The sequence below is a fragment of the Saccostrea cucullata genome, unplaced genomic scaffold (genome assembly GCF_032062105.1).
Source record: "Saccostrea cucullata isolate Sc308-1 unplaced genomic scaffold, CSIRO_AGI_Scuc_v1 ctg1451, whole genome shotgun sequence".
In the NCBI taxonomy this organism is placed as follows: domain Eukaryota; kingdom Metazoa; phylum Mollusca; class Bivalvia; order Ostreida; family Ostreidae; genus Saccostrea; species Saccostrea cuccullata.
This window is the reverse complement of record NW_026920896.1, coordinates 87,547-113,039: the sequence shown is the minus strand read 5'-3', so window position 1 is coordinate 113,039 and position 25,493 is coordinate 87,547. Positions and strand designations below refer to the sequence as shown.

General features: G+C 33.5%; 1 protein-coding gene across 1 annotated transcript; it reads right to left on the bottom strand.

The window, feature by feature from the left end:
- Positions 1 to 135: 135 nt before the first annotated feature.
- On the bottom strand, positions 136 to 19,941 carry LOC134258601 (medium-chain specific acyl-CoA dehydrogenase, mitochondrial-like). The gene is made up of 12 exons (XM_062741154.1): positions 19,937 to 19,941; positions 18,497 to 18,816; positions 14,017 to 14,079; positions 13,479 to 13,769; positions 5,405 to 5,502; positions 4,756 to 4,926; positions 3,402 to 3,482; positions 2,825 to 3,064; positions 1,663 to 1,734; positions 1,456 to 1,524; positions 242 to 337; positions 136 to 141 (listed from the first exon to the last, which is right to left on the bottom strand). The coding sequence occupies exons 1-12, from the start codon at positions 19,939 to 19,941 to the stop codon at positions 136 to 138; spliced, it is 1,512 nt and encodes a 503-aa protein (XP_062597138.1).
- Between the last annotated feature and the right edge of the window lie 5,552 nt (positions 19,942 to 25,493).

The following is a 25,493-nucleotide window of genomic DNA, read 5'->3' as shown; positions in this document are numbered from 1 at the left end:
CCGCTGAGTGGCCAGTCGGGCGGTCTCCACGCCTATAGCCATGTCAGCCAGTATAAACGCTACAGCTTGGTGCTACCGTGAGTAAAATACAAAGTACAGTGACTACCGTGAAATCTCTAATTTTCAAACTGATCTTTAAAACTAATGTGTGCACATTTTACCTTTGATTCAACATGTAATAATACTTTCTATATTGAACAATTAAAATTACATGTACGTCCATATGTTCAGAATTAATTACCTCACAGATGAGTTTTCCCATGGTTTTCCTTTCCATGGAGTATTTTGTGGCCTCATCTAGAGCTCTCTGTGCCAGTCCAACAGCTCCTGCTGCCACCTACTCAAATCCAGAATACTTATATTTAAAGGCGATAAAGAAAATACCATATTATACATGTACAGTTATACCATAATAGAAATTATGGCGGTATAACGAATTTGGCGATGAACACAGTTATAGTTAACCATTTAGCTTATAATGTGCAATATAAAAACATATTTCTAAATTTGAAAATACTTCTTTATGTACAATTTTGCTAAAACAAAATGTGCAATTATGAAATAAAGACAAGTACATATGTTTGCATGTAAATGATATTGAACAATAAAAACGTGTACAGGTGATATATTGATTTTCATTTCATTGTTTATGGCATCATTGTTAATGACTTTATACCGTATAATTATTTTATTTAAGTTTAAAGCATTTTATCGTTATCGGTGTACATTAACAATGACTGCTTTCGTCACAGTGGATATAAATGATTTTTATTAAACATAAAAAAATTATTATATAATGTTAAAATTATTGTTTATTTAAATCTGATTTAATTATTTAATTGCATGTGCCTTGCTGGGTTTGCATACTTTACAACAGGGAAAGCGTCAACCAATTAGCCGCGCTTCATTTGTGGCGGTATATCGATTGACACTTAAAAATGGACGTTTGTTGTGAAAACAGGGTGGCTATTTTGGCGTTATAAAGAGAATTTTATATAGCAGGAAAAACGTTCTTGGGAAATCATGGCGGTATTGCGAAAATGGCGATGAATCGAATGGCGATAATTCGAGAATTGACTGTACAGTAAAACACAGTTATAGTTAACATGCTTATAATGAATTGACACTTACAGGGAATTGATATGAATTGACACTTACAGGGAATTGATTTTCATTCCCAATGACTTTACTATACATTTTAAACTTGAGGGATATAACAAAAAATGTTTATAATGCAAATCCTCAGTCCCTGGTATTTCTCTATAACCCTATTTACTGTATGCAGAATTTTTGTGAAACTCTACAAGTTCAAACAATAAGGAGAACTTAGAGGCTCTCTAAAGTTGGTTGATCTCATGAAGATTTGAATTCATTTAATGTCTGACATCTTTTCTTTTTCCAAAAAGAAACACATTAGACCTACTTCACAGGGACTTAAGTTCCTCAGAAACTTACCGGTGGTCTTGTTTTATCAAAAGCTCCCATTGCTATTTTGAATCCCATGCCTTCTGCACCCAAAACATTCTACAATCATAAAAAATCTGAAGTTTTAACTTTAAGTTTAATTAAATCAATTTTAATCTGCACGACACCGATTTTTCTTATTCTGTTATAAATGTTAAATAAATATTTATCATTTTAAAACAATTGCGTAAAACAAACCTCTGCAGGAACTACAACATCTTCAAAAGTTATTCCTCTTGTGTCGGAAGCCCTTTGCCCCATATTCCACTCCTGCAATAGACAGACACAACCTAGAATTATCTACATTACACAGCTGATCTGTCAGATAACATATATCATGTGTGTGTTAGCCTCTTTCCCATACTGTCTCTATTGTAAACAAAGTTTTTTGTGTTTTATAATTGGGGATATTGAAGGAAATATTTGTAATAATAGTTGTACTTTTGCCAGAGTGAATGATATATTACCAATTATCTTAGGAATGTACATCTTTTCTTTTTTTAAATTCCAACAAAGAAAAAAAATCAATATTGGTCAGAATGAATTTTGGATAGCATGAAAGATTCTACAAGAGTTTATCAAAATTAGAATAATCCTAGCTTTTAAAAGCTCCTACTCAAATTTTACAGCAAAGAAATTCATTAAAAAAAAATGATTAAATGTTTATCCAGTACTTTAGTAAGTACTTGTAATTGATCATTATTTAACTCAGCACCAGTGTAACTACATAAAAAGAAAGAAGGCTGGATACTTTATCTCATTTCTTCTAATTTGTTTGAATTAAATGAAACTACAAAATTGTCAACTGACTGCATTATCTTGAAAATATTAAATAATCTGACTCAATCTGTCTCAAACCGTTAGGCTTTTTCAATCAATCTGTGGACATTTTTTTTGGGGGGGGATTTTTATTTTAAAGGGGTGGTGTTGTTGGTAGGGTGGGTTGGGGGTGAGTCATCCTCTGCAACATACAAGATAAAACCAGAACAAGAGGCCCACAGGCCTTATAGGTCACCTGAGTATCACGTAACAACTTTTCAACAATTGAATTTGGTTTGTGTTTTAATCCAGAGGCCATGAAGTTCACATTATCTTAAAAATATTAAATAATCTGACTCAATCTGCAATCTGTCTAAAACGATTAGGCTTTTTTAATCAAGCTGTGGACATTTTTTTTTGGGGGGGGGGGGGGTATTTTAAAGGGGTGGTGTTGATGGTGGGCTGAGTTTATTCAGGTGAGCTAAAAATCCTGTACTTCAGAATTTGATGATAAAAAAAATATAAAATATGCATATACATGCTAAATTAGTCAGTTTGAATATCATTTTAATGATTTTCTAGATTAAAGAATGACCCTGACCTTCCTTCCCACAGTAAGGCCTGGTGTATCCCTGTCCACGATGAATCCTGTGAAAGCTTTGCCTGCTGATGTCTTAGGATCCTCTGCAGTGCGGGCTAACACAAAATACCAGTTAGCATGGCCCCCATTGGTGATCCACATCTTCTGGCCATTAATAACGTACTCATTTCCTTTCTTGACGGCTTTAGTTTTGATCCCTGCTACATCTGACCCCGCTCCTGGTTCAGTGACACAATATGCCTATAATAAAAAGAATTCAAAGAAAAAAGGTAAAACTAGTAAAATTAACATTAAGACAGGCATGTAAAACTTGAAATATGATAAGACTTGTTAAACAAAAAATCTGTAAAACTAAAAATAAGAAACTTTGGTCTGTAAAATGAAATGTAAGGAAAAGCAGAGAAAATCAATGGACCAGATCAAGATATAAAATTTTGGGACCCCTGAATCTCCATTCAGCTGCTTGACCAACTGAGCAACAGGATCTGGCCAACAGTGAACCCAACTGACCATCACATTTTTCCCTTCCTTGTCATGCATGTAATAAATGCAATATATCATCAAAAATGCCACTTACACACATTAGTGGTTCCTCCAGCATGCGACCTAGATATTTGTCCTTTTGAGCTTTGTTCCCAGCAATTATAACAGGCATTTGCTGTAAATGAAATGTAAGGTTGAATTATTATAAAACGGCTTTATAAATACAAATAATGGACATTGTTCAGCAAAATTTAATTTATGCACCCTGATCGATAGATTGGCGGTGTATATTGTTTTTGTCCTGTCTGTCTGTCTGTTTAGCTGTTTGTCTGTCTGTTGTCAACTTTAACATTTGCCATAACTTTTGAACCATGAGAGATAGAGACTTCATATTTTGTATGCATACTTCACTTATTAAGCTTTTTCAAATGACACCAAGGTCAATGACCTTGTGACCTTGACTGTGACCTATATGCTAAAAATAGCTTTTTCAAACTTTCCCCTAACTTGAGAACCAAAGGAGATAGAGACTTCATATTTTATGCACACTCCATTAATTTAGTTCTTTCAAATGACAACAAGGTCAATGACCTTGTGACCTTGACTGTGACCTATATGCTTAAAATAACTTTTTCATACTTTGTTGCCACAGGGCATATAGTGTTTCACAAACACAAAGGTCTTTTTTTCAAAATGAAAGGTGTAAATTTCCGAAATTCTTGCACAATTTTTTTTTTAAAAAAAATGTGTACTAACTATGAAAAAATCTTTTTTAAAAAAACATCATTTTTGTTTCAAAAAGAGACATTTCATTTAAACATTTACACATTTGCACCTAGAAATATCATTTCAAGATTTTTTTCAAGTGGTTCTTCGTGATTATTTTCCAAAACTGACAATCAGCAGAAAGATACAAATTTTTATAAAGTAACTGTAAGACATAATTAATCATCAGCACTCAAAGATAGTAATAACAAATCTAATGTACTTTCATATCCCTGTACAGCCATATGCTATGTTCTTCTGTTTACCACTGTTTATTCAAAACCAGAGTTAAATTGATGCTCAAATGTGCATGTTGATCAAACCCAACTTTGAAGATTTTTTAAAATGAATTTTGGTTAATATCCAACTTTTCCCAAAAAACATAGAATTTTTTAAATTCAGGCCCCGAATCTTCAAAAGTGGTGTGAGAGCCCTGCTTTGTTGCCACCAGGTGCATAGTGTTTCACAAATACATCTTGTTCATTTCAAAATGGGCTTAAAAAATATTCTTGAACAAATTTAAAATAAAAACAACTCTGAAAAAATAGTTTTTAAAACCTCTATGTAAAGATTAAGTTCATTAATACCTAATTTAAACTTTTAAAGTCAAAAGTTTTCTTCATGATTATTTTCCAGAAATTTTTTATAAAAGTAACTGTAAGACATAATTAAGTTTGACATACCCCAAGCGAGTTGGCCTCAATAGCGGTTTGTATCCCTGTACAGCCATATGCTAGTTCTTCTGTGACCAGGCAGGTGTCAAAGATGCCAAGATCCAATCCCCCCTGTTCCTTAGGAATGTGCATGTTGATCAAACCCAAACCGTGGGCCTTCTTAATGATATCCCATGGGTACTAAAGAATAAATTATAAACAAACAATAGAATTTTTCAAATTCAGTGGAATCTTCCAAAGTTCTACTCTTGAGGTATATGTATATACATTTTTTCAATTTATTTATATGCTAGAAAACACAACAGATGTAATGTTTAAACTGAATGTTGCTTAAAGTCAAAAGTTTTCTAAGAAATGAAGTAGTCAAGGATTTGCATCTGTTACTATCTGCAACTTCCTTGTTTTTACCTCTAGCCATTCACTTTAAGACCTTAACTTTTAAATGTTTCAATAATTCTCGAGTCAAGGTATCTGGTTCATCATCCTCTAGCTTATCTCCCCTGTTTCATCATCCTCTAGCTTATCTCCCCTGTTTCATCATCCTCTAGCTTATCTCCCCTGTTTTATCTTCCTCTAGCTTATCTCTTCAGATTTATCACATCATCCTCTAGCTTAATCCCCCTGTTCTTTTTTAAATCCTTTTGATTCTAGTTCTTACCTCCCCTGTTTTATCATAGTGAGGAGCATTTGGGACAATTTCCTCTCTGCTAAATTTCCTGGCTAAGTCCTGGTATTCTTTTTGCTCATCTGATAATTCTTAATAGAAAATAAAATTATTGTGAGAAATTTTGACATTAAATAAATTAACAAATATTAAAATGTACATGATTAAAAATAATAAAGATTGATGGTATACAAAAGCATAAATTACAAAACCTACACTGGATTAATAATTTAAGGAGTGTCAAACACATTTTTGCGGAGAGGTGTCCTTCCATGCATCAAGTACCCTCTTTACATTGCAATCTAATTTCAGGGTACTTTTCTGTAATTAGTCTGATCTACCATTTGATATAAAATAGAATAAATTGCAATATGCTCCGTATTACATAAATTGTAAGTAATTCATTGACAAGTATTGTAAACTTTATATTGAACCATGATAGAGTGATTGACACTTTATTTGAAAATTAACATTTTCCCCATTTGAGTGTATAAGCAAAATAATTTTTCTTTATCATAAATTTATATTTTTTTTATGATTTTTCCTGTTTATAAAAGGCAAATACCCTATATGTTAAAGTGAACTAAATGATCTCAATATGTACTCTTTAACACTAAATAACTTACTCAAAGTCAAAAAAGCATACATGTATTTCATTAGTGTATGGAGGGTCCTTAAGGAATAGCGAGCATTATCAGCACTAATTTGCATCACAAACAGAACCTGCTTAGGTTTCGAATGTGAACTCACAGCTAAGTGCAAAGATGGTTAGGGACCTTATTTAGTGCATTATTAGTGCCCCATCATAGATAAAATATCTGCCAAAAACATAACCACTGCTCCTGTTAATAAGGAATACGAGAATTAATCAGTCTTGTTTTATGCTAAATTGAGGGTGATTACTCCTGAACATCCTGTCATTTACAACATTCCCAAACTCGCACCCTGTGACTTCTCATTTTTCTTGATTTAGGTAATAATATGATTGATTAATAAAAATAAGCAAAAAATTACCCAAGGTCCATTTAGTTCAAATCAATTCATGTTATTTAAGCTGAGAAGAAAAATAGGTTTCTATAGTTTCAGGCTTAAAAAATAGGAAGTAATTAAGCTTGCCATTTTTTCCCCTGAACTTCTTATATATAACAAGTCCTGAAAAAATCCTGAAAAGAATCTTTATTTAAAATGTCCAAAAGTTTAGCATGTTTTTCAATATTTTGCAAAGAGCTTAATCTCACATCCAAAATATTTTTGATCATACGTTGGGCTCATATTTCAATTCTTTGCTGAATTAAGGTATTCACACTCGTTTTCTGCAAAACTGCAGAACATTGCAATATCACAAATGAAAGCTCCAAGTTTTTACTTTGTATTGAGCAGACGTTTGAAATGGGACATTAGGTCTCGGTCAGTTAATCAATAGCTGAACAGGGTCATTTTATTGATAAAGTGAATCTCTTTTTTTATGCATCAGAATTTTTTTCTTTTTTTTTTTAAATAGGATCTGAGTTGTAAATTAAGGTCACCAGGGAAATCAAAAAACAAACTTTTTTTTATAGATCTTGATTCTTTTGTCAACGAAATATATTATGATTTTTTTTCTAGTAATATTCTTTATAAAATTCAAAAAAGATTTTCAAAACTACACATGCATCTATTCCATTAGTTTAACAGTATATCAATACTTATTTAATAATTACCAAAGTTAACTCCTGAGCTAGCCTGAGCAGCAGCAGAATAATGTCTTCTGGGAATTTGTCTCAATAGATGGCCAAACTTCTGAGAAATCTAACAACAAAAAAAAAGAGCATTTTTAAGTCTGTGACGCATGATACATGTATGTAAATAAAGTTGAACTTCAGAATCTTGATCTCAAATTCCAAGGATATGTCAAAGAGATTTAAAGTTTCGGCTATTTATTCAGAAATTGTTTTACTCTTGATTTCTTGAATACATGTACTTGGATATCTTGAAGTTTTTCTTTGAGTCCCATCAAAATAACAAAGTTTCACTATATTTAAACAGGGACCTATATACTATGTTTATTTACCCAAAACATCATGTACAACGTACACTACAACTTTTTCAAACTGCGTTTATTCCCAGTAAACAGGGTGTTTTCTGATTAATATCATTTATTCCTTTTATGTATTGGAATTGATTTTTAATAAATTTTAAATCATAAATAATATGATTTAAATATAAAGAAAACAAACATGAAAATCGGCAATTTCTCAGAAATATGGCTGATCATGGGCAGACCCCGGCATGTGCCAATTTTGAATAAAACAAAATTACTACTGAGATAAGGAGTATAATTCGTGCTAAAAACAAATCTTGAATGATTTTTTGATAGATAATTAAAGGTTTTAATATAAAATATGTGATAGCATTAGAGATATAATTAATTAAAGTTGATTTACAAAATCCCGCAACTTACAAGATATAGCGAGATTTGCAAGAGTTGCCTATCCAGTTAGTATAAAGGTCCCTGATTTAAACATGGGCACAACAAAGCAGAACATTCCCTCATAAAAAGCATATTCATAAAGCAAGAAAGCATTCAACATCTTGATGCAAATTATGTCAATTACTGTTTGCACAAGAACAAACTAACACACACAAATTTCAAGCAGATCTGCTCAGATTTACTACATTCCAAGTGAACTACAATTTTGACTTGTCCGAACAAAAAACTTGATTGCCCAATAATTTTAAAGAAGAAAATACTAGTTACTGTATCTTAATTTGTTGCTGTAAATAATAAAGAGTGAAAAATTAATTTCTATTTTGAACTTACTCGTAACACAATGGAAAAAGTCATTTTTTCAATTTTTTTGATATGACCATGGTGCTACATTTTGTAAAAATATATGTAAATAACTTGAGATCCTGTCATTTACTATCATGAACACACACACAGCAAAGCACTGATATTATTTTTTTACAATTTTTTAAAATAATTTTTTTCCCTAAAAAATTGAGGTCACTATTAAAAGGAAAACAGTTACTAGGGATGTGCAATTTTATCGATATACCGGTATATCGCGATTTTTTGTTGCGTGATACGTATCGTGATACGGAGACCTAAATACCGGTCTTTAGGTACATATTATAAAGTCCAGAAATTATTCATTTATTTATTCAATCTTTCAAATTACAATTACAGAAAGTATAAAAAATGTTGTAAAAAGTGAAAAGAATGGCATCTTACCGTCCAAACATAATTGAATTTATATGCATAAAAATTTCAAGAAAGTAAAGTTTTGTTTTTCTAGCATAATTGTTTAGAAAAATAATGACTTTTTATATAAAATCATTGTAAAAACTGCTTTAAAAATATCATGATATTATCGTAATATTGTGGGAAAAAATCGTAATATATCGCGATACGAAATTTTTGGCGATACCCATCCCTAACAGTTACCATGTTTTGAATCAATAAACATCAAGCATTGAGAATAACAGGTGTTCTTTACAGTACTGTAAACCAACTTTTATTCGCGTGTAAGAAATTTTCGCGAAGCTCGCAAGAGCCTTGTCATCGCGAATATTTCTCGCCGTGAACCGGTCTTTAAAGTCTCTTTGTCCATTAATAACAGATCCAAAATCGGCTTGATCGCGAAAATTAATTGCCGCGAACTAGTTTACCCCTGGTAAATCGCGAAATAAAGTCGTCACGAATAAAAGTTGGTTTACAGTATATTCTGTAAGTGAATAAATAAACTATTCTATTATTATCTACTTCGTAAGAATGTAATAAAAGTTCATAATAAGTTGTCAGACAGAGAGAATATTTTTTGTAAACTATGAAAGAAAAAAGAATAACAAACCCGATTTCTGAATAAAGGTACAGGTATGATCCAGAAACGCTACCAAGGGATTCCAAATGCAAAAACAATGTCCCGTTTTTGGCGGAAATCAACTGTTCAATTTATTGTTTTGTTTATAAACTAATGTAAGATTAAAAAAAGTGTTTCTATCAGAAATATCCACTTGCCAGATTGGACAAGTACATTGATGGTTTTACTTGCCCAAACTGCTGATTTACTTGTGCCGGGCAGTCGGACAATTGTTAATGTCGATCCCTGTACTTTGTTTAATAAAAGAAAGTTAATTAAAATAATTTTTTTGTTGATTGAACAAACTGGTTTCATCAAACAGTTAAAAATTAAAATATTGTGCAGTTTCAAAATAGTTGCTGTACAATAGAAAGGCCGGTAGACAAGTCCCTTGAATCAAAACAGAAGTGAAAATTTTTTGTCTATAAATAATTTATAGCCTGTTGAAATGTTTTGGTGATGTGTTTACAGAGATTTGTAGCATCCATTTGTTTGCAAAGGTCAAGTAACTAAGCAAGTAAATTTATTTTTTTTATTGTAATAAATGACAATTTTGCATAAGTTTGTGAGAATGAGTCCACCATTTATTTTGTTTGAACATATCTCACAACTGCTGTAGACTAACAGGTTAATTTCCATAGTGTTTCAGCATAAATCAATGTTGCTTTTTTTAAATCAGAAAATTTTTTTCCTGGGCAGGGAGGGAAGCACAGTTGTGTTCATTTTACACATTCGCCTTGAATCCACTGTACTCCACCTGGTCCTAGTGACGTGGAGTTTACAAAGCAAAATAGGGACAGGGAACCAGGCTAATGTTTCATATTGCTTTGAATATGGTGCTAAAAACAATAGGGTATGGCATCGTACAGCAGTGTGCTTATCAGCTTATAAGCCTTTACCAGTTTACATGTCAAAGAAGATAAAAATTCAGTTTTCCAATGTTTTTAAGAACGACTATGATTTTTTCATAAATATTTTCCCATTTTTAAGGCTTACACGCTTTTAAATAGTGCAGAAAAATTATTTTTCTTGATTTTGGTTGATGGGTTCAAAGTTTAAACATTAGAGGCAATTCGCACTTTCGATATCAAGGTGGTCATTGCACAAAGTGTAACAACACATGTGAAAATAATTACCTGTTTCAACGAAGACATCTTTTTCTGTTAACTGTCTTCAAAAATCAGTTTTCACAATCCACTAAAACCTTTTCGGCTTTCCTTGTGTAACTGTCGCCGAAAGGTCCGGTTGCGTAAAGGAAACACCGAGCCCGATCGAAATTGCAGAATGACAGCAGCGGCAAAAAGGGGGGGGGGTGCCACAAGTGAAATAGTTTTCTACGGGCCTCGAGTGTGTGTGACAGAGAACTACATTTAAAGGTTAAGCCTAAACTACGGAAGCGTATTAGTGCCACGCAATATTTTTTTAAAAGTTGGTAATTCCAACTTTATAGTTGGTAATTCCAACTTCAAAGTTGGTAATTCCAACTTTAAAGTTGGTAATTCCAACATTAAAGTTGGTAATTCCAACTTTAATCTTGGCTTTTCCAACTTTAAAGTTGGTAATTCCAACTTTAATCTTGGCTTCTCCAACTTTAAAGTTGGAAATTCCAACTTTAATCTTGGCTTTTCCAACTTTAAAGTTGGTAATTCCAACTTTAATCTTGGTAATTCCAACTTTAATCTTGGTTTATCCTACTTTAAAGTTGGTAATTCCAACTTTAATCTTGGCTTTTCCAACTTTAAATATTGCATGGCACTAAAAACAGCAGTTCCTGACGGGAAGTTAAGATCTGTTTTGAAGTCAGCTTTGAAAAAAATACTTTCATCGGTTATATCTAGTTATGGTTGTTGATAGGGCCCCAAACTGAAAATATTATGTTCCAATACAAAATTGATACGGTCCGAAATATACATGTATTTTTTTTCCATTAGAGAGTTATGTAATATTTTTTTTTTCCTAACAGTCATGATATATCTTTTAAAAATTAAGAAATTAATTGAATATAATCCATAGTAATTTTTATATTAATAAAAATGCATATTTACACAGATAAAAAGGAAAATCAGATATATATTAAAAGAGTTTTTAAAAAGGGAGTTTCTTTAGTCTCTTCTGCAACCCCCCCCCCCTCAGGGCAAAAATATTGATAACCAGTCTATTCCAGTGTATTACATTTACATTAATAAAGTTGATAATGGAAAAATGGGGGAGATCTCAAATTAATGTTGGAAAAGCTTAAAGTTGGAATTACATGATTTATACATGTAAGCGATAAATTTAATTTTTCGAAGGTGATTTCACGCAATGTCAACAAATGTCAACAAAGGATTATTTTTTGTGTGACCTAACAAAAATTATTTTTTTAGCTTTTGAATTTTGATATCTTTAAAAAGAAAAAGACTTTAAAGGGGATATAATTTCCACTTTAAAGTTGGAAAAGCAAAAGTTGAAATAATTTATGGACAATTATTTTTCAAAAGAAAAACGAATATATATTTTTAGCGATTAAAGGTGGAATTACCAACGTTAAAGACCAAGATTAAAGGCTTTAAAGTTGGAAAAAAGCCAAGAATAAAGTTGGAATTACCAACTTTAAAGTTGGAATCATCAACTTAAAAAAAATATTGCATGGCACTAATACGCTTCCGTACTAAACAAATATGTATTGTGATCGGCTCTTCCAGTAAGTAAGCAGTGGTAAGCTCTTTAGGTCAACCATTTGAGAAGGGGGGGGGGGGTATTTATTGTCCATAAAATCGGCAGGACAGAAGAAGTGGTATTTATTTGTTTCATCTTCACTGAAAAAAGTTTGAGAAGAAGAAATACTTTAAAAATAAGAATTAGAAAATTGTCCAAGTCCCAAACTAAATGTACTAACCACAATCGAATTATAACATGTTGCATGCACAGGTATACTCTCATCGTACGGTATCTGATTTCAATGCCTAGATCATTTTCCGAGAAGGCATCTGTCAGAATTGCTGTGAACATCAAGCTGAACAACGCTGGGGCAAGAACAGAGCCTTGCTTGACCTACCTGAAAGGGAGCAGATTGGTTGCCATTATCAAGAACTTGGCCTGTATGCCATCATGAAATTGATGCACCATGTTGATGAATATTGGTGGGTACCCAAATTTCTCCATTATTAACCATAAGCCTGTTCTATTCAATCACTTGACTGTATCAAAAGCTTCAATTTTGTTTTCCTTTAGAGGTCTACGTTAATTTTTTGTATTTTGTGCAAAATTCAATAACAAATCACATATCTCATTTATCCGGACGCTTTGGTTCCCATTGAAATTTGTCCGGATTTTTGAAAATACAAAATACACGGATATCTGAATCACCAGTTAAACAAGACAGAATAACATTTTAAAATTTTGTTACACGAGTTTCATTTTTTTAAAAATCACCGGAAAATTTGTATGGAAACATCCGGATTATTAACCATAAGCCTGTTCGTCACTTGACTGTATATTCAATTTTGTGAGGTCCACTGTATAGGCTGCTATTCTGTTCCTGGCATTTCCCCTGCACTTGTTTAGCAGCAATGATCATGTCCACTGTACCAAGGCCTGAACGGAACTCACTGCACTTACTCTCTGGTAATAACCCATTTTCAAGGTGGAGAAGAAGTATACGTGTAATATTAGTTACATAGTCTTTTAGTGACAGGGTATGGGATGATACCTGGTTAGTAAATTTCATACCTGGCGAGGCGGAGCCGAGTCAGGTATGAAATTTACTAACCAAGTATCATCCCATACCCTGTCACTAAATGACTATGTAACGAATTTACCCCACCGATGAAACATTTACGTTTTATCTGTAGTTTATAAAGGTTTTCTCTGCTAAATGCTTCATCGCGCTTATACTGTGCCTATTATGACGTCACGTTTGTGTTTGTGACGTAATACATCTGACGGGGTATAGATTTTACTGACCGGGTTTGGATTTAACCAATCGTAAGCCAGGATTTCACGGAAAAATCAACAGAGGTGGTGTAAAAAGTAATCCACCGCCTTCACGTGACAGACTTCAACCAATCGTAAGCCAGGATTTCACGGAAAAATCTACCGAGGTGGGGTAAGAATCTTTCCAGCAATGGATATATAGGAGTGAGATTCCTCTGTGGTTGTCACAGAAATTTATGTTGTATTTACGTTTATAGAGGTGTACTATTGGGGCATCTTTTAGGTCCTGTTGTAGAATTTCATTTTCCCACCATGACTGAAAAGTTTGGTCAATTTCTGAATCATCCGTGGTCCAGCAGATTTATAAATCTCGACTGGAATAGCATCGGTTCCGAAAGCTTTGCCTGCTGAGATTTGCTTTATTGCTTTCAGAGTCTCTGTGCCAGATGGAGGGTCGTCAAATGCTGTGTCGATTGGGATCTGAGGTAGATGATTTATAGCATCCTTGCTGATTGAAGATGACCTATTTATAACCGAATTGAAATGCTCTGCCCACCTGTCAAGAATACCAGGCTTGTCAGTAGTGAGTTTGGTTCCATCAGCTGATAGCAGTGGTGATTTACATGCAACCTTATGTCCTTACAGCATTCTTATGGCTTGATAAAAGCATTTGGAATTGCGGATGTCAGCATAACCCTGAATTTCTTCGGCCTTTTTGCTAAGTCATAGATCTGTCTTTCATATGCCTTGGTTTGGTCTGCACACTCTGCTTCAGTTGGTGAAGAGCAACAGTATTGGCTGGGGTCTTGTTCGAAAGGTTTTGCTATAAGAGTCTGTTCTTTTCTTCACGCAGGTTGTCTATGGCCTCTTTGTTTTCATCAAACCAGTCCTGATGTGCATGCATTTTAGGACCTAGTGTGTCAACACATACATAATGTACAGTGTTCCTAAACTCTGCCCAGTCCTGCTCAATGCTTCCAGAGTTAAAAAAGGCAATGACTCAAGTTTTTCGTCCAAAAGGTCTGCGACTAGCTACTTTATATCATTTTTGTGCAGTTTCTCAATGTTTAGTCTCTTGGGTGGTTTCTTTCCTTGTGGGCACTCGGGTGGTTGAATATGTCTCTTGTTTTAACGATTGCATAGTCAGTGAGATGCCAGTATTTTTAACGAGGAGAGGATGCACCCATGTGGTTTTTCTTTCTTTCTTGTTGGCACTTTGAAGAGTGTGTTTGTGATACTGAGGCTGTGCTGGGCACACAATCTGAGGAGACACAGGCTATTGCTGTTACATGATCCAACGCCGTGCTTTCCAATGACATCAACTCAGGATTCCGTATCTGATCCTACCCTGGTGTTGAAGTCCCCGAGAACTACTACACTATAGTTTTTCTTGTCTAGGTGTAGAGGATATGATACAGTCTACTCCAAAAGAAGGTGTATTCGGCTTTGGGCTCCTTCAGTTTCACTCAAGGCAGCAATGTCCAAATTGTATCTGATAGTTCCTTTGTTGTTCTTCTTTCTGGTCTGTTTGAGACATATAAATTTGTCCAAGTGTTCAAACGTTCCGTGCTCCTACTATATCCGGTGTATGTTTGTTGTTTTGTCTTTCTTGTATTTCAACCACATAAAGGTTATCCATACCAGTTGTGGTAAACCTTTTCAAGCCCCTTCCCCCAGGCTAAGGGAAAGGGGCTCTGGATAGAAGTAGAGCCTTTGTTGCCTGTCGACTGCACTTATAATTAGGGTGGATATGCGTCACTGGTCTTCATCCATCACCTAAACTCTCACGCGCTGGCTCCTAGCGCCGTATCCTGGTAAACCGCCTCAGGAAGCTGGTAAAACCGCGTGAGGAGGTGATGTTAACACGGCATCACTGGGCGTACTAACTTCCGCTAAGAACTCACCGCGGCCAGAGCAGAAGGGCTCCCTCACGAGTTCGTGATCAAAGCGTGCCACTTTAATTGCAAAAGTGGAACTCGGTTGTGGTCAGGAAGCTTGGAGTGAAGTCCCGTCCGTAGGCGGTATTTTGTGCACATATGGCAAAACTCCGGCAACTTCTGCATATGGATTCATTTCAAGCCGTCTTGATAACGTCTTGCCAATAGGTCAAGGTGAATTTATACGAGAGAGTGAGGTTGTTGGTGCGCGATCTTACATCATCACCAGACGATGGGCCAGATATGGCAGAATGGATTAAATGTATCAGATCCATGTTGAAATCACGCATTAAAAGATTAAGGGGCAATATGAAAACCATCTATCCTTCTGTATTCAATGATCGAGAAGTGAAAAAAAAGAATAAGATAGATTACATGATCAGAACGTACTGGTCCCGGCTGACAAAGCAGGTAACAATATTGTCTTAATTCGTTTGTAAGGCTCTTTATATAAGTTGTATTTTAGAAGAACTTGGATTTTATTCGGCAGGTGGTAATCCAACTTATACACATAGTCCCCTTTCTAAGGAGGAAATTCTTCAAAATCATATGTCAATTTTGAATATTTTTAATATCCCAAAGAACCAAAATGAATTTGAACTACCATATATATATTGGATTCCAAAACTTTATAAGAATCCTTACAAACAATGATATATAGTGGGTTCCATTAAATGTTCAACCAAACCTCTTTCTTTACTCCTCACTAAAATATTCAAAGTAGTAAAGGAGAAACTTCAAGAGTACTGTGCAACAATATATTCAAGTAGTGTTGTAAATCAGAAGTGGATACTTAAAAATTCCAAGGAAATTTTGGACAATTTGAAATCACAAGATTTCATCAAAATCAACAGCTTAAAAACTTACGACTTTTCAACTTTATAGTTTATACACAACCTTTCCCCACGATAAATTAAAGTCCAGGCTTTTTATATTATTGAGAGCTGCTTTTTCAATAAAAATGAAACTCGTAAAGAGTCTTTACTGAACTTGTCATTGATCATTTGCAAAATTATTTTGTTAAAAACATTCTGAAGTACACATCAAAAAGATGCTTGAGTTTCTGATAGACAATATCTATGTCGTTGTTTGAGACCAGGTCTTCCAACAATCTATTGGAATTCCCATGGGTACCAATTGCGCCCCGTTATTAGCAGACCTATTTTTGTATTCATATGAAGCAGAATTTGTGCAGAATCTTATGCATGAAAAAAAAACACTTGCTGTGACCTTCAACTTGACATTTAGGTAGATCGAAGACTTATGTCAATTAACACTGGTAATTTCCATTTTTAAGTCGATACGATATATCTTGGCGAGATTGATTTTACTTGAAAAAGACGTAAATGGTAATTTAGCAACCAAGCTCTATGATAAACGTGTTGACTTTAACTTTTCTATCCTCAACTTCCCTTACTTTTGCAGCAATATACCTTCATCACCTGCATACGCGTACGGAGTTTATATACTAGTATCTCAGTTGATTCGATACGCAAGAGCATGCTTTACCTATGAATGATTTCTAAAACGATGTAAATTATTTACAAACAAGTTGATGAAACAAGAATATCAGCAGTCTCGTTTAAAGTCATTATTTTGCAAGTTCTATGGTCGATACAGTGACCTTGTTTGTAAATACAAAAAATATCATTAAGTCAAATGCTGACTGACGTTTCTCATAATAATTGTTAGTCGATTATCTATACACTGAATTGACGACTGATTTTCCCGTTATTTCCAAATCATTACAAGGAGCACATGGCGGGTGTGACCAGTCTGCAGGGGATGCTTACTCCTCCATGGCACCTAGCTGATCCCACCTCCTATGTTTTGGAGGTCCGTGTTTGCTCTGCTCCTATTTTGTATTGATTAATGGGCTTTTGATCTTGAATACTGTTCGTTATCTTCATATGTTTCATTAAATCAAATTTTCAGGCAAGTCATATCTCATCTCGTAACACCACAAATCCCGGAAACAGTTTTTAAAAAAATACTTAATGTCCCTGTTCTTAAGCAAAATAACTACACGTCCTGCTCTAATCAAGTCGTTAATAATCAGTCATGTAAGACTTCTTCCAATATCTCGACTGCGGCATCAGTGATGATGGAACGAAGTTAAATTCATTTTCTATACAATCACTAGCAGCTCGAACTGAAATTAATCTTTTTTATCTAAGTTTATATTTGGTTTTAGATGTCAAGGAAATCATATCACAACCTACATGGTTAGGGGTAAAGAAGATAGACTATAGTCGTGTTGTTACATGTATAGGAAGAAGATTTATGAGGAGGGCATATTTTTTTTAAATTATTAATTTGTTAATGATCATTTAACACAAATTATGGCACATCCATACTTTTAATTTAACTTTGTGCTCATATATATATATGTTATTTGTAAAATTGTGAGACTATTTTGCTTTTGAAAAAAAATGGATTGTAAGATCTAATTAAGTCAATATTACATGCATCTTTAAAAAACACAAATTGAAATAAAACAACATTAATTCATCATATACAAATTTAATTACTTTATTAAAAATTATTCTATAGCTAGTTATTTGAACAAGTACAGTACAAGTTAATATTTTAAAGATGCTGAAGTTCCGTAATGACAATATCTGTAGACATTTAAAACCAGATCTTCCAACAACCCGATGTGAAATAGCTGTGCCACTCTTTTTTCCAATATATTTTAAATTCAGAATTTATATACAGTATTTAGTGTTCTTTAGGAAAGGTTCTAGATTTCAATTTGTCAAAAGATATATAGACGATGCTTTTATAAATTATCTATTAACAGTATATTTTTATTTGACTGTCTAGCGTAATTACGCGAAAATAAATTTCTCGCTAATAAAAAGTGATTTACAGTATATATGGTGATTACGTAAAATCACAAACAGATGGTTACTTTTATTTGTTCATACCCAAAATCAGATTAATTGTTTGAGTTTGTTGATTTAGTCCTGTTCGTTCCTTGGTGAGCATAGAGCTGCAACCACATCGCACCAACGAATTTTTTTTCGGGGGGGGGGGCTATATTTTTCAAATATTTCATTATTTCCCCAGTCTTATTGTCTTTTGTTGTTTCCAGTCGATGACTACCAGGAATATGTGGTCGGTTAGAGGATGAATCCGTGTCTTAACTCTGTTTTAATATTAAAATGATTCGTGAGCTCCCCATTGTTGATGATGTGACATTTGGCATCGACATAATACCTATGGATTTCGATGGAATTTCCTAATATTGACATATCCTTACTGTCGAAAGCATTCTCTAGTCCACAAACTTTAAAGTTGAATAAAGAGAAGATTCCCCTAGACTGTCCAATGAAAATACAAAGTGTGGCAATGTTGTCTGTATATAGTCTGTTTTGGCGGGACCTTACTTGCTCCGAACTTAGTTTCTGATTCAGTGCTTCTTTCATTCTTTCTAGGAATACGCTTCTTAGAATTAACTGGAAGTGGATAAAAGCATGGCACTTCGCCAATTTCTACACTGCAACATAACCCCATTCTGAGGTAGTTTAATAGGATATCCTGTTTTCTAGGCATCTGGTACTGAATCCTCTTCCCATATTCTTTTTGCAGTAGTGATTGTAACGCCCCTACTGACTTTGTTGGAATAGCTTTGAGTGCAGCAGGACGGATAGCACCTGAACCAGCTACCTTTCCATTTTCATTTCCTTTATAATAGCCTCTGCGATTTCTGTTCAAGATTGTAGTCCTGTGCTGATGTGAAGTTCTCCTTTTGTTTAAGGTATGCTTGCAAGACTGAGTAGTGGTGGTCGATTTTGAATTTCTTTAAGTGCTCTACCCATTTAGCTTCGTCCTACACCACTAATGATAATCATGCCTTGTCTCTTACTGGAATGGTTCTGTACACATGTTCTGGTTATTTTGTATAGCTTTTACATGTTGATCTGTCTGGTAGCTCTCTTTGTTTATTTCATGGATAAACTATTTCTTGTAATTTCTAGCACTCTTTTTGACTTGTTTCTTTTCTTCGTTACATTCTGTTCTCAGTTTCTGCTTTTGCTTAGTTTCCTGGCCTGAACTAAAACAGTCTGATCGACAAAAACATTTTGCCTGAGAATACAGTCAATAAAAGTGTTTCATACACCTTTTATTTTTCATTTGCTGGCTTCCATCTTTACGATGAAGGATATGGAGATAACGAACAATATTCAATATCAAAGTCCTTAGAACAAAATTATACAAAATAGGAGCAGATCAAACTCGGACCTTTTAAATATCTGCGGTGGGATCCAGTACCATGGAGGAGTAAGCATTCCCTGCTGCGTTTTCTCGGACGCAAAAAAATCATGAGACCGCCAAAGGCAAACAGCAAACAGAACGCATGTGCCCTCGAATACAGTCTATAAATGTTTTGTTATATCTATCAATTTTTTGACATGTCTTGTACTGTCTAATTAAAATAAATAAAAGACTATACCCACTTCTTCTTCGAAGCGGGGTGTTTAGAGTTAAAGCTGATCTCATTTACAGTGTGAAATAATTGCGGTCCATTATCTCACTCAGCAGTCCAAAATAATTATTTTCTTCGTCCACTCGGTAAAATAATTAAAATTTGAAAATTGTGTTTCTTGTCTTGATCGGTAAATGATGGAAAATCCGTCGTCAATTTAGTGTGTAAATAATATTAATGGCCTTACAATTAGCATAAAAATGTCAATCAGCATTTGACTCAATGATAAATTGTATTTGCTAACAAGGTTATTGTATCGACCATAGAAATTTCGATGACTTTAAACGAGACTGCTTATATTCTTTTTTCATCAACGTGTTCGTCAATAATATTAATTTACCTCATTTTGGAAATTGTACGTACGTAAAGCATGCTCTTGCGAATCGAATCAACTGAGATATATACCCCGTATGCAGGTGATTAAGGTATGTTGCTGAATACGTAAGGAAGTTTACGACTGAAAAGTTAAAGTCATCACGTTTATCATAGAGCTTGGTTGTTACATTACCATTAACGTCTTTTTAAAAAGTAAAATATCCAAATATGAAACAGATGTGTCAGACTCTGTGGTATCTTTTATCTCAAGCTCACCAAAATATATCATATCGACATAAGAATGGAAATAACCATTGCTATTTAACAATATCAGATACATAACTGATAAATTCAAGTAAACTCAAAGATACAACAGTGTCTGTTAGACTTTTGTTATATTTAATTAAGTGTTTTACTGATTAAATTCGTTAATTTCCTGATAATAAAAATATGTCAAACAGGACGACTTAAGCTTTGTTATTGTCAACTTTAAGAAAAAAAAAAATTGTTCATTGGATTTTGATTTTGAGGGATTATGAAGAGTTATGTTGTTCTATTATTCAAATTTTGCATTTCCTGGTGGACAAATCTTCGATGGTTTCTTTGTAACAAGAAAACAATGAAAAATAGTTATTGATATTGTTCGTTATCTCCACATCCTTCATTATTAATGTATCACAGTATAAATTAATATTCCAGTATCACCAGCACATTGCATATGGTGCTTTGTCTCAAAAGCCTGATTCTAAAATGAAACGTGGAGATTCAAGATCAAAAGTCCATAAAACAATAAAAAAAAAAATAAGAAGCAGAGCAATCATGGACCTTAAAAACATCAGAGATGGGATCAGGTGTCATGGAGGAGTAAGCATCCCCTGCCGACTGTCACACCCGCTGTGTGCTTCTTGTCATGATAGGGGAATAACGGAAAAATCCATCGTCAATGTGTATAAATAATGGACTAACAATTACCAGTAGTACAGTAGAACGTCAGTCAACATTTGACTCAATGATAAAAGGTATTGGCTGACGACTGAGGCCATTGTATCGACCATAAGACTTGTGAAATGATGACTTTAAACGAGACTGCTGAAATTCTTGCTTCATCAAGTTGTTTGTAAATAATGATCTTCGTTTTAGAAATTGGTCATACGTAGGGCATGCTATTGCATATCGAATCAAATGAAATATATAAACTCCATATGCAGGCGATGAAGGTATATCGCTGCTTAAGTAAGGGAAGTTGACGATAGAAAATTTCAAGTCACCGCGTTTATCACAGAACTTGGTTGTTAGATTACCATGAACGTCTTTTTCAAGTAAAATATCCAAATATGAAACATGTGTCAGACTCTATGTCATCTTTCATCTTAAGCTCACCAGTATATATCGTATCGAGATAAGAATGGAAATTACCATTATTAACTGACAGTACGTCGTCGATATATCTAAATGTCGAGTTGAAGGCCACAGCAAGTGTTTTCTTCTTTTGACACATAAGTTTTTGCACAAATTCTGCTTCATATGAATGCAAAAATATATCTGCTAACGGGGCTCAGTTGGTACTCATGTGAATTCCAATATTTCATCCACCTGATTCAAAACGAAAGTACTTGTTCAAAGTTTTAAATAGTGACGGGTAACCGACTAATAAGATCATGTAACGGGGCTTTTGATAACCAGATTAAAAGTGCAAATTCTACGGTTATTTTGAAGATCTAAGGCCGTTCTACAAAATTTAAACTTACAACTTAGAAGAAAACTACGTATTTCTTCTAATAACTTTGTAATTTACGTTGATGGCTTTGATATTTTAAAAAGGAATGTAAAAAGACCCTTTTAAGCTAGCAATTTTTAACAGAATCGTCATGCAATTTTGCAAAATTGTTCATTTGTGAAACGTACCCTTAATTGTTTACATTTACCATCCATCATTAGGTCTTATTTTGACTGAAATGTTTCTTTATAATTACTAAATATTGTTTTAAGGCAATTCTGACAACGAGTTCTTTTTCTTAATCTTGTTTATCCGATCAATACAGAGTGTTCACGGTAAGTGTAATCGGTCAACAGGGGATGCTTTATTCTCCAGAAATCTTTGCTATTGTTATGATTTGATTTGTTTCAGGATTTAAATGGTTGATTAACTAACGTTCGTCATCTTTATCTTTTTTACATGATAAACTATTTTTCAATAGCCAGATATATTAAATTGAGTAGAGATACACTCTCTTTTTCTGTAAGTCGCATTTTACATTGACGTCTGACAAGCAAACTTAAGCATTTCATGAGATATTGTGATTGAATTTGTAACACGAATAGAAATAAATCAATGTTATTGTGAACTCTAATGTGTAGCGTGACTTCCTTTTTTAACAGAACAACAACTACTTCGCTAAACATGAGACCGAAGTCTGTTAAAATTGAAGAAACAAAATCAATTCTTAGATTAGTGTTCATAAACCCTTTGCTTACTCATTAACCTTAATGATTTTCCAAAAAGAAATATATTTTATATGTATAATACAAACAATTATAGCAAATCTTGCGGGGCAAAATTCAACAAAAAGACACTTCAAATTGGCAAATCTATTAAGGAATAATAGACATTCACGTCATTATGAGTTATCCCTCTTATCAGAGTATCAATGGACCTTAATAGAATATACATGTATATACATTATAAATCATATAGAAATTTTAAGTAAATAAGTGTAAATATAATACAATTTTCATTTTCAAATTACTAGTAAGGCAATTTTTTAGTTAGGAATTGGAACATAGAATTGATTTTTAACATGGAGTTTAGATATAGAATGCGTAACTTGTCACATTCTATAGCTACAAATATACGTATATCTATGAGTTCTACATATAATATGAAGCAATTTGCAGAAAATTTAAGTCTGCATTTAGAAAAAACTGAAGAAAAATTGCAATATGTGCATGCATCCATAAATAATCTTTTTATTGGGGCTTTGACAGGGGCTAATACAAATGAATATTCAGTCTGGAAAAAGAGCCCTTTTCTCCGATGAAATTTACTAGACAAAGTATTAAGAGGTGCTTCTTGATGCGATTTTCAGCTCATATGGACGAATTTTTATCGCTCACATGAGAGATATTTGAAATTAAAGAGCAGTAAAATAACCAATTCTAGCAACTACAACTACTTTGAATTAATATGGACTTATGGCTTATGGTTCTTGTTATTTATATCTTGTTTACAAAATAAGAAGAAAGAAGAATACGGAGAACTTAGTAAATTTATCAGTGATGATTTATGGGACGTTACAGACAATATCACTTTAAGAAGTAAAACTTTTCTTCCAAAAATACGTATTATTGGTAAAAGGATTTTGGTAAAAGTAATACCGCAATAGTATGATGTATGAAAGATTCTTTTATTTATACAGCTTGCAATTATCTTTATATAACCAAGGTATATTCCCTCTCCCATGTGGCAGCCAGGAATGTACATAGATGTACGTCGTCCCCACTGGAGGGTATTGTCGAAGAATATCTACATATTATCAGAGTGATACTCACGCTACATATTTGACTATGAAAGAATGAGATGTTTCCAAATATAAGTAAAAGTTGGGGGGAAATACTGCAAGTAGCTATATCCACACCTCGCTTAGACTCTTAGATGTACCCTGAACTGGTTCTCCATGAAAACCTGCAGTGGGTGGATCATTACCATTCTCTCATATTGTACATTTGAATTTACCGGAGGCAGTAAAATCTTAATTGTAAATCTGGTGTTTACTGTCTATACCACTCTTTTTGGCTGCATTTGACAGTGTCTGTTTTCTTTCTTCTGTCCTCTCCTGTTAGGGATATTTCTTAAGGCTGTTAGACCTTTCCAAATGGACTTGTCGTGACATGTTTGCTAACATACAATACAAAGTGTCTATTTAATACTCATTAATTAGCTATCCTTGGAGTGGGTATCATTGTCATGCTTATCCAGTCATATGTAATCGTTACAAATTGTGGTTTGGAATCCAGGAAATCGGCATTAGCAAACTAATGGAAGAAAAGCTGTAACCAGGAATAATGCAGTAACAAGGTCATTATATATTGTGTCTTTATCCAAAATATCTCATCCTTTTCATCTTTGAAGGAAAACGGACTTCGAAAAATGTTTTTCAGCAAATTTGGAAATTTCTTAAGACATCATGATTATAAAAAATGGAATTTAAGCAAGTTTAGAATACATTGCAGACCAACGTGGGACAAATCTGTATCAAAGTTTGAAAAATTTGATTTTCCCTAATAATTTTAGTTTTCTTAAATTTAAAAAAAAATATTACTTTAAACTACGAATAATCAATCAACAGTATATAGTATATCAAGATATAGCACTAAGTTTATGATTTATATTAAACTTTATTTTTCTTTTAAAATACTGCTGCAGAAAGTTTATTGGTCAATAGATTAACAGGCTGCATCATATATAAATTCCTATCAAAACATTTACATATAATTGAATACTAAAATATTGATAATTAGGTTGCCGTTTAATCAGATGGGAATTGTGAGAGTGTTATGGAAACCAATTCTAAGTTTTCTGTTATTTCCTCAGATTTGCACGATTTGTCATGCTTTTATCCATATATAATCAGGATTTACAGAATGTATAGCAATAAAATACGAAAAAAAAAGTCAGCATTTGATGGTATATATAATTTCTTCAGACTTTATTTGTGAACATTAAATCTTCTCATAAAGATTTTATACGAGATGGAAAATTAATGAATTCTTGGTATCCACAATTAATGAGTTTTCTAGGGCTTTTGTGACAAGGCATCCCAAAATTTGTTATCAATTTGATTATAGAAAGTCATAAACATGGTGTATCCTGAGAGTGTTTATAAGACTTATAATACCGTGGAACATCAACTGGCAATATTAATTAGAAAATATGCAGCTTACGTCATTTCCATGTGTTAAAGTCCTAACATTTGATGATGCATAATGAAATGGGCAGTAACAATTTGAAACAAACGTCTGAAAGCAAAACGAATAAAATTCTACTCTGAATTTTATTTTCAATCCACCTGACAAGGTCATAGGATCGACCAGAGACTTTGAAAAAAATGTCTACTTTAAATGAATCTGCTGATATTCTTTTTCATCTACTTCGTCAACAGTTTGCCTGTTCTAGAAACCGATCGTACGTAGAGCATAATAAATCACTTGGGAGACAATTCTTTTACTCCAAAAATTTAATTGACAAGTTGCTGTCCTTTAAAAAAGGACTGCAATACGTGGACCATATGCATGTTTTTCTAACTGAAATTCAATTAAGAAAATTTCTAGGTGTAGTGGATACCCATGTAGGTTTGTTCACATTTTCTACGATGATATGCTTCCGTATGACTGATTGTAGTCTCAAAGCAAAATTGTTCAATTTTATCTGCGATTAGCGGCGTACGTTTAGTTTTGTCAATTTCAAAAATCGGGCTATTTTGATACATGTAACCCATAATGAGCTTGACATCTGTTCTGGATTTATGCGGAAGAAATCTATAAGGGGAAAAATAGACATCTGATGGTTCCCGTATATCACAGCT

Bases quoted from the DNA above. Each gene is read 5' to 3' on its own strand.
- LOC134258601 (XM_062741154.1), bottom strand. The intron at 4,927-5,404 runs GTAAGAACTAGA...TTTATTCTTTAG, and splicing joins ACTATGATAAAACAGGGGAG to TACCCATGGGATATCATTAA. The intron at 3,065-3,401 runs GTAAGTGGCATT...TTTTTATTATAG, and splicing joins TGGAGGAACCACTAATGTGT to GCATATTGTGTCACTGAACC.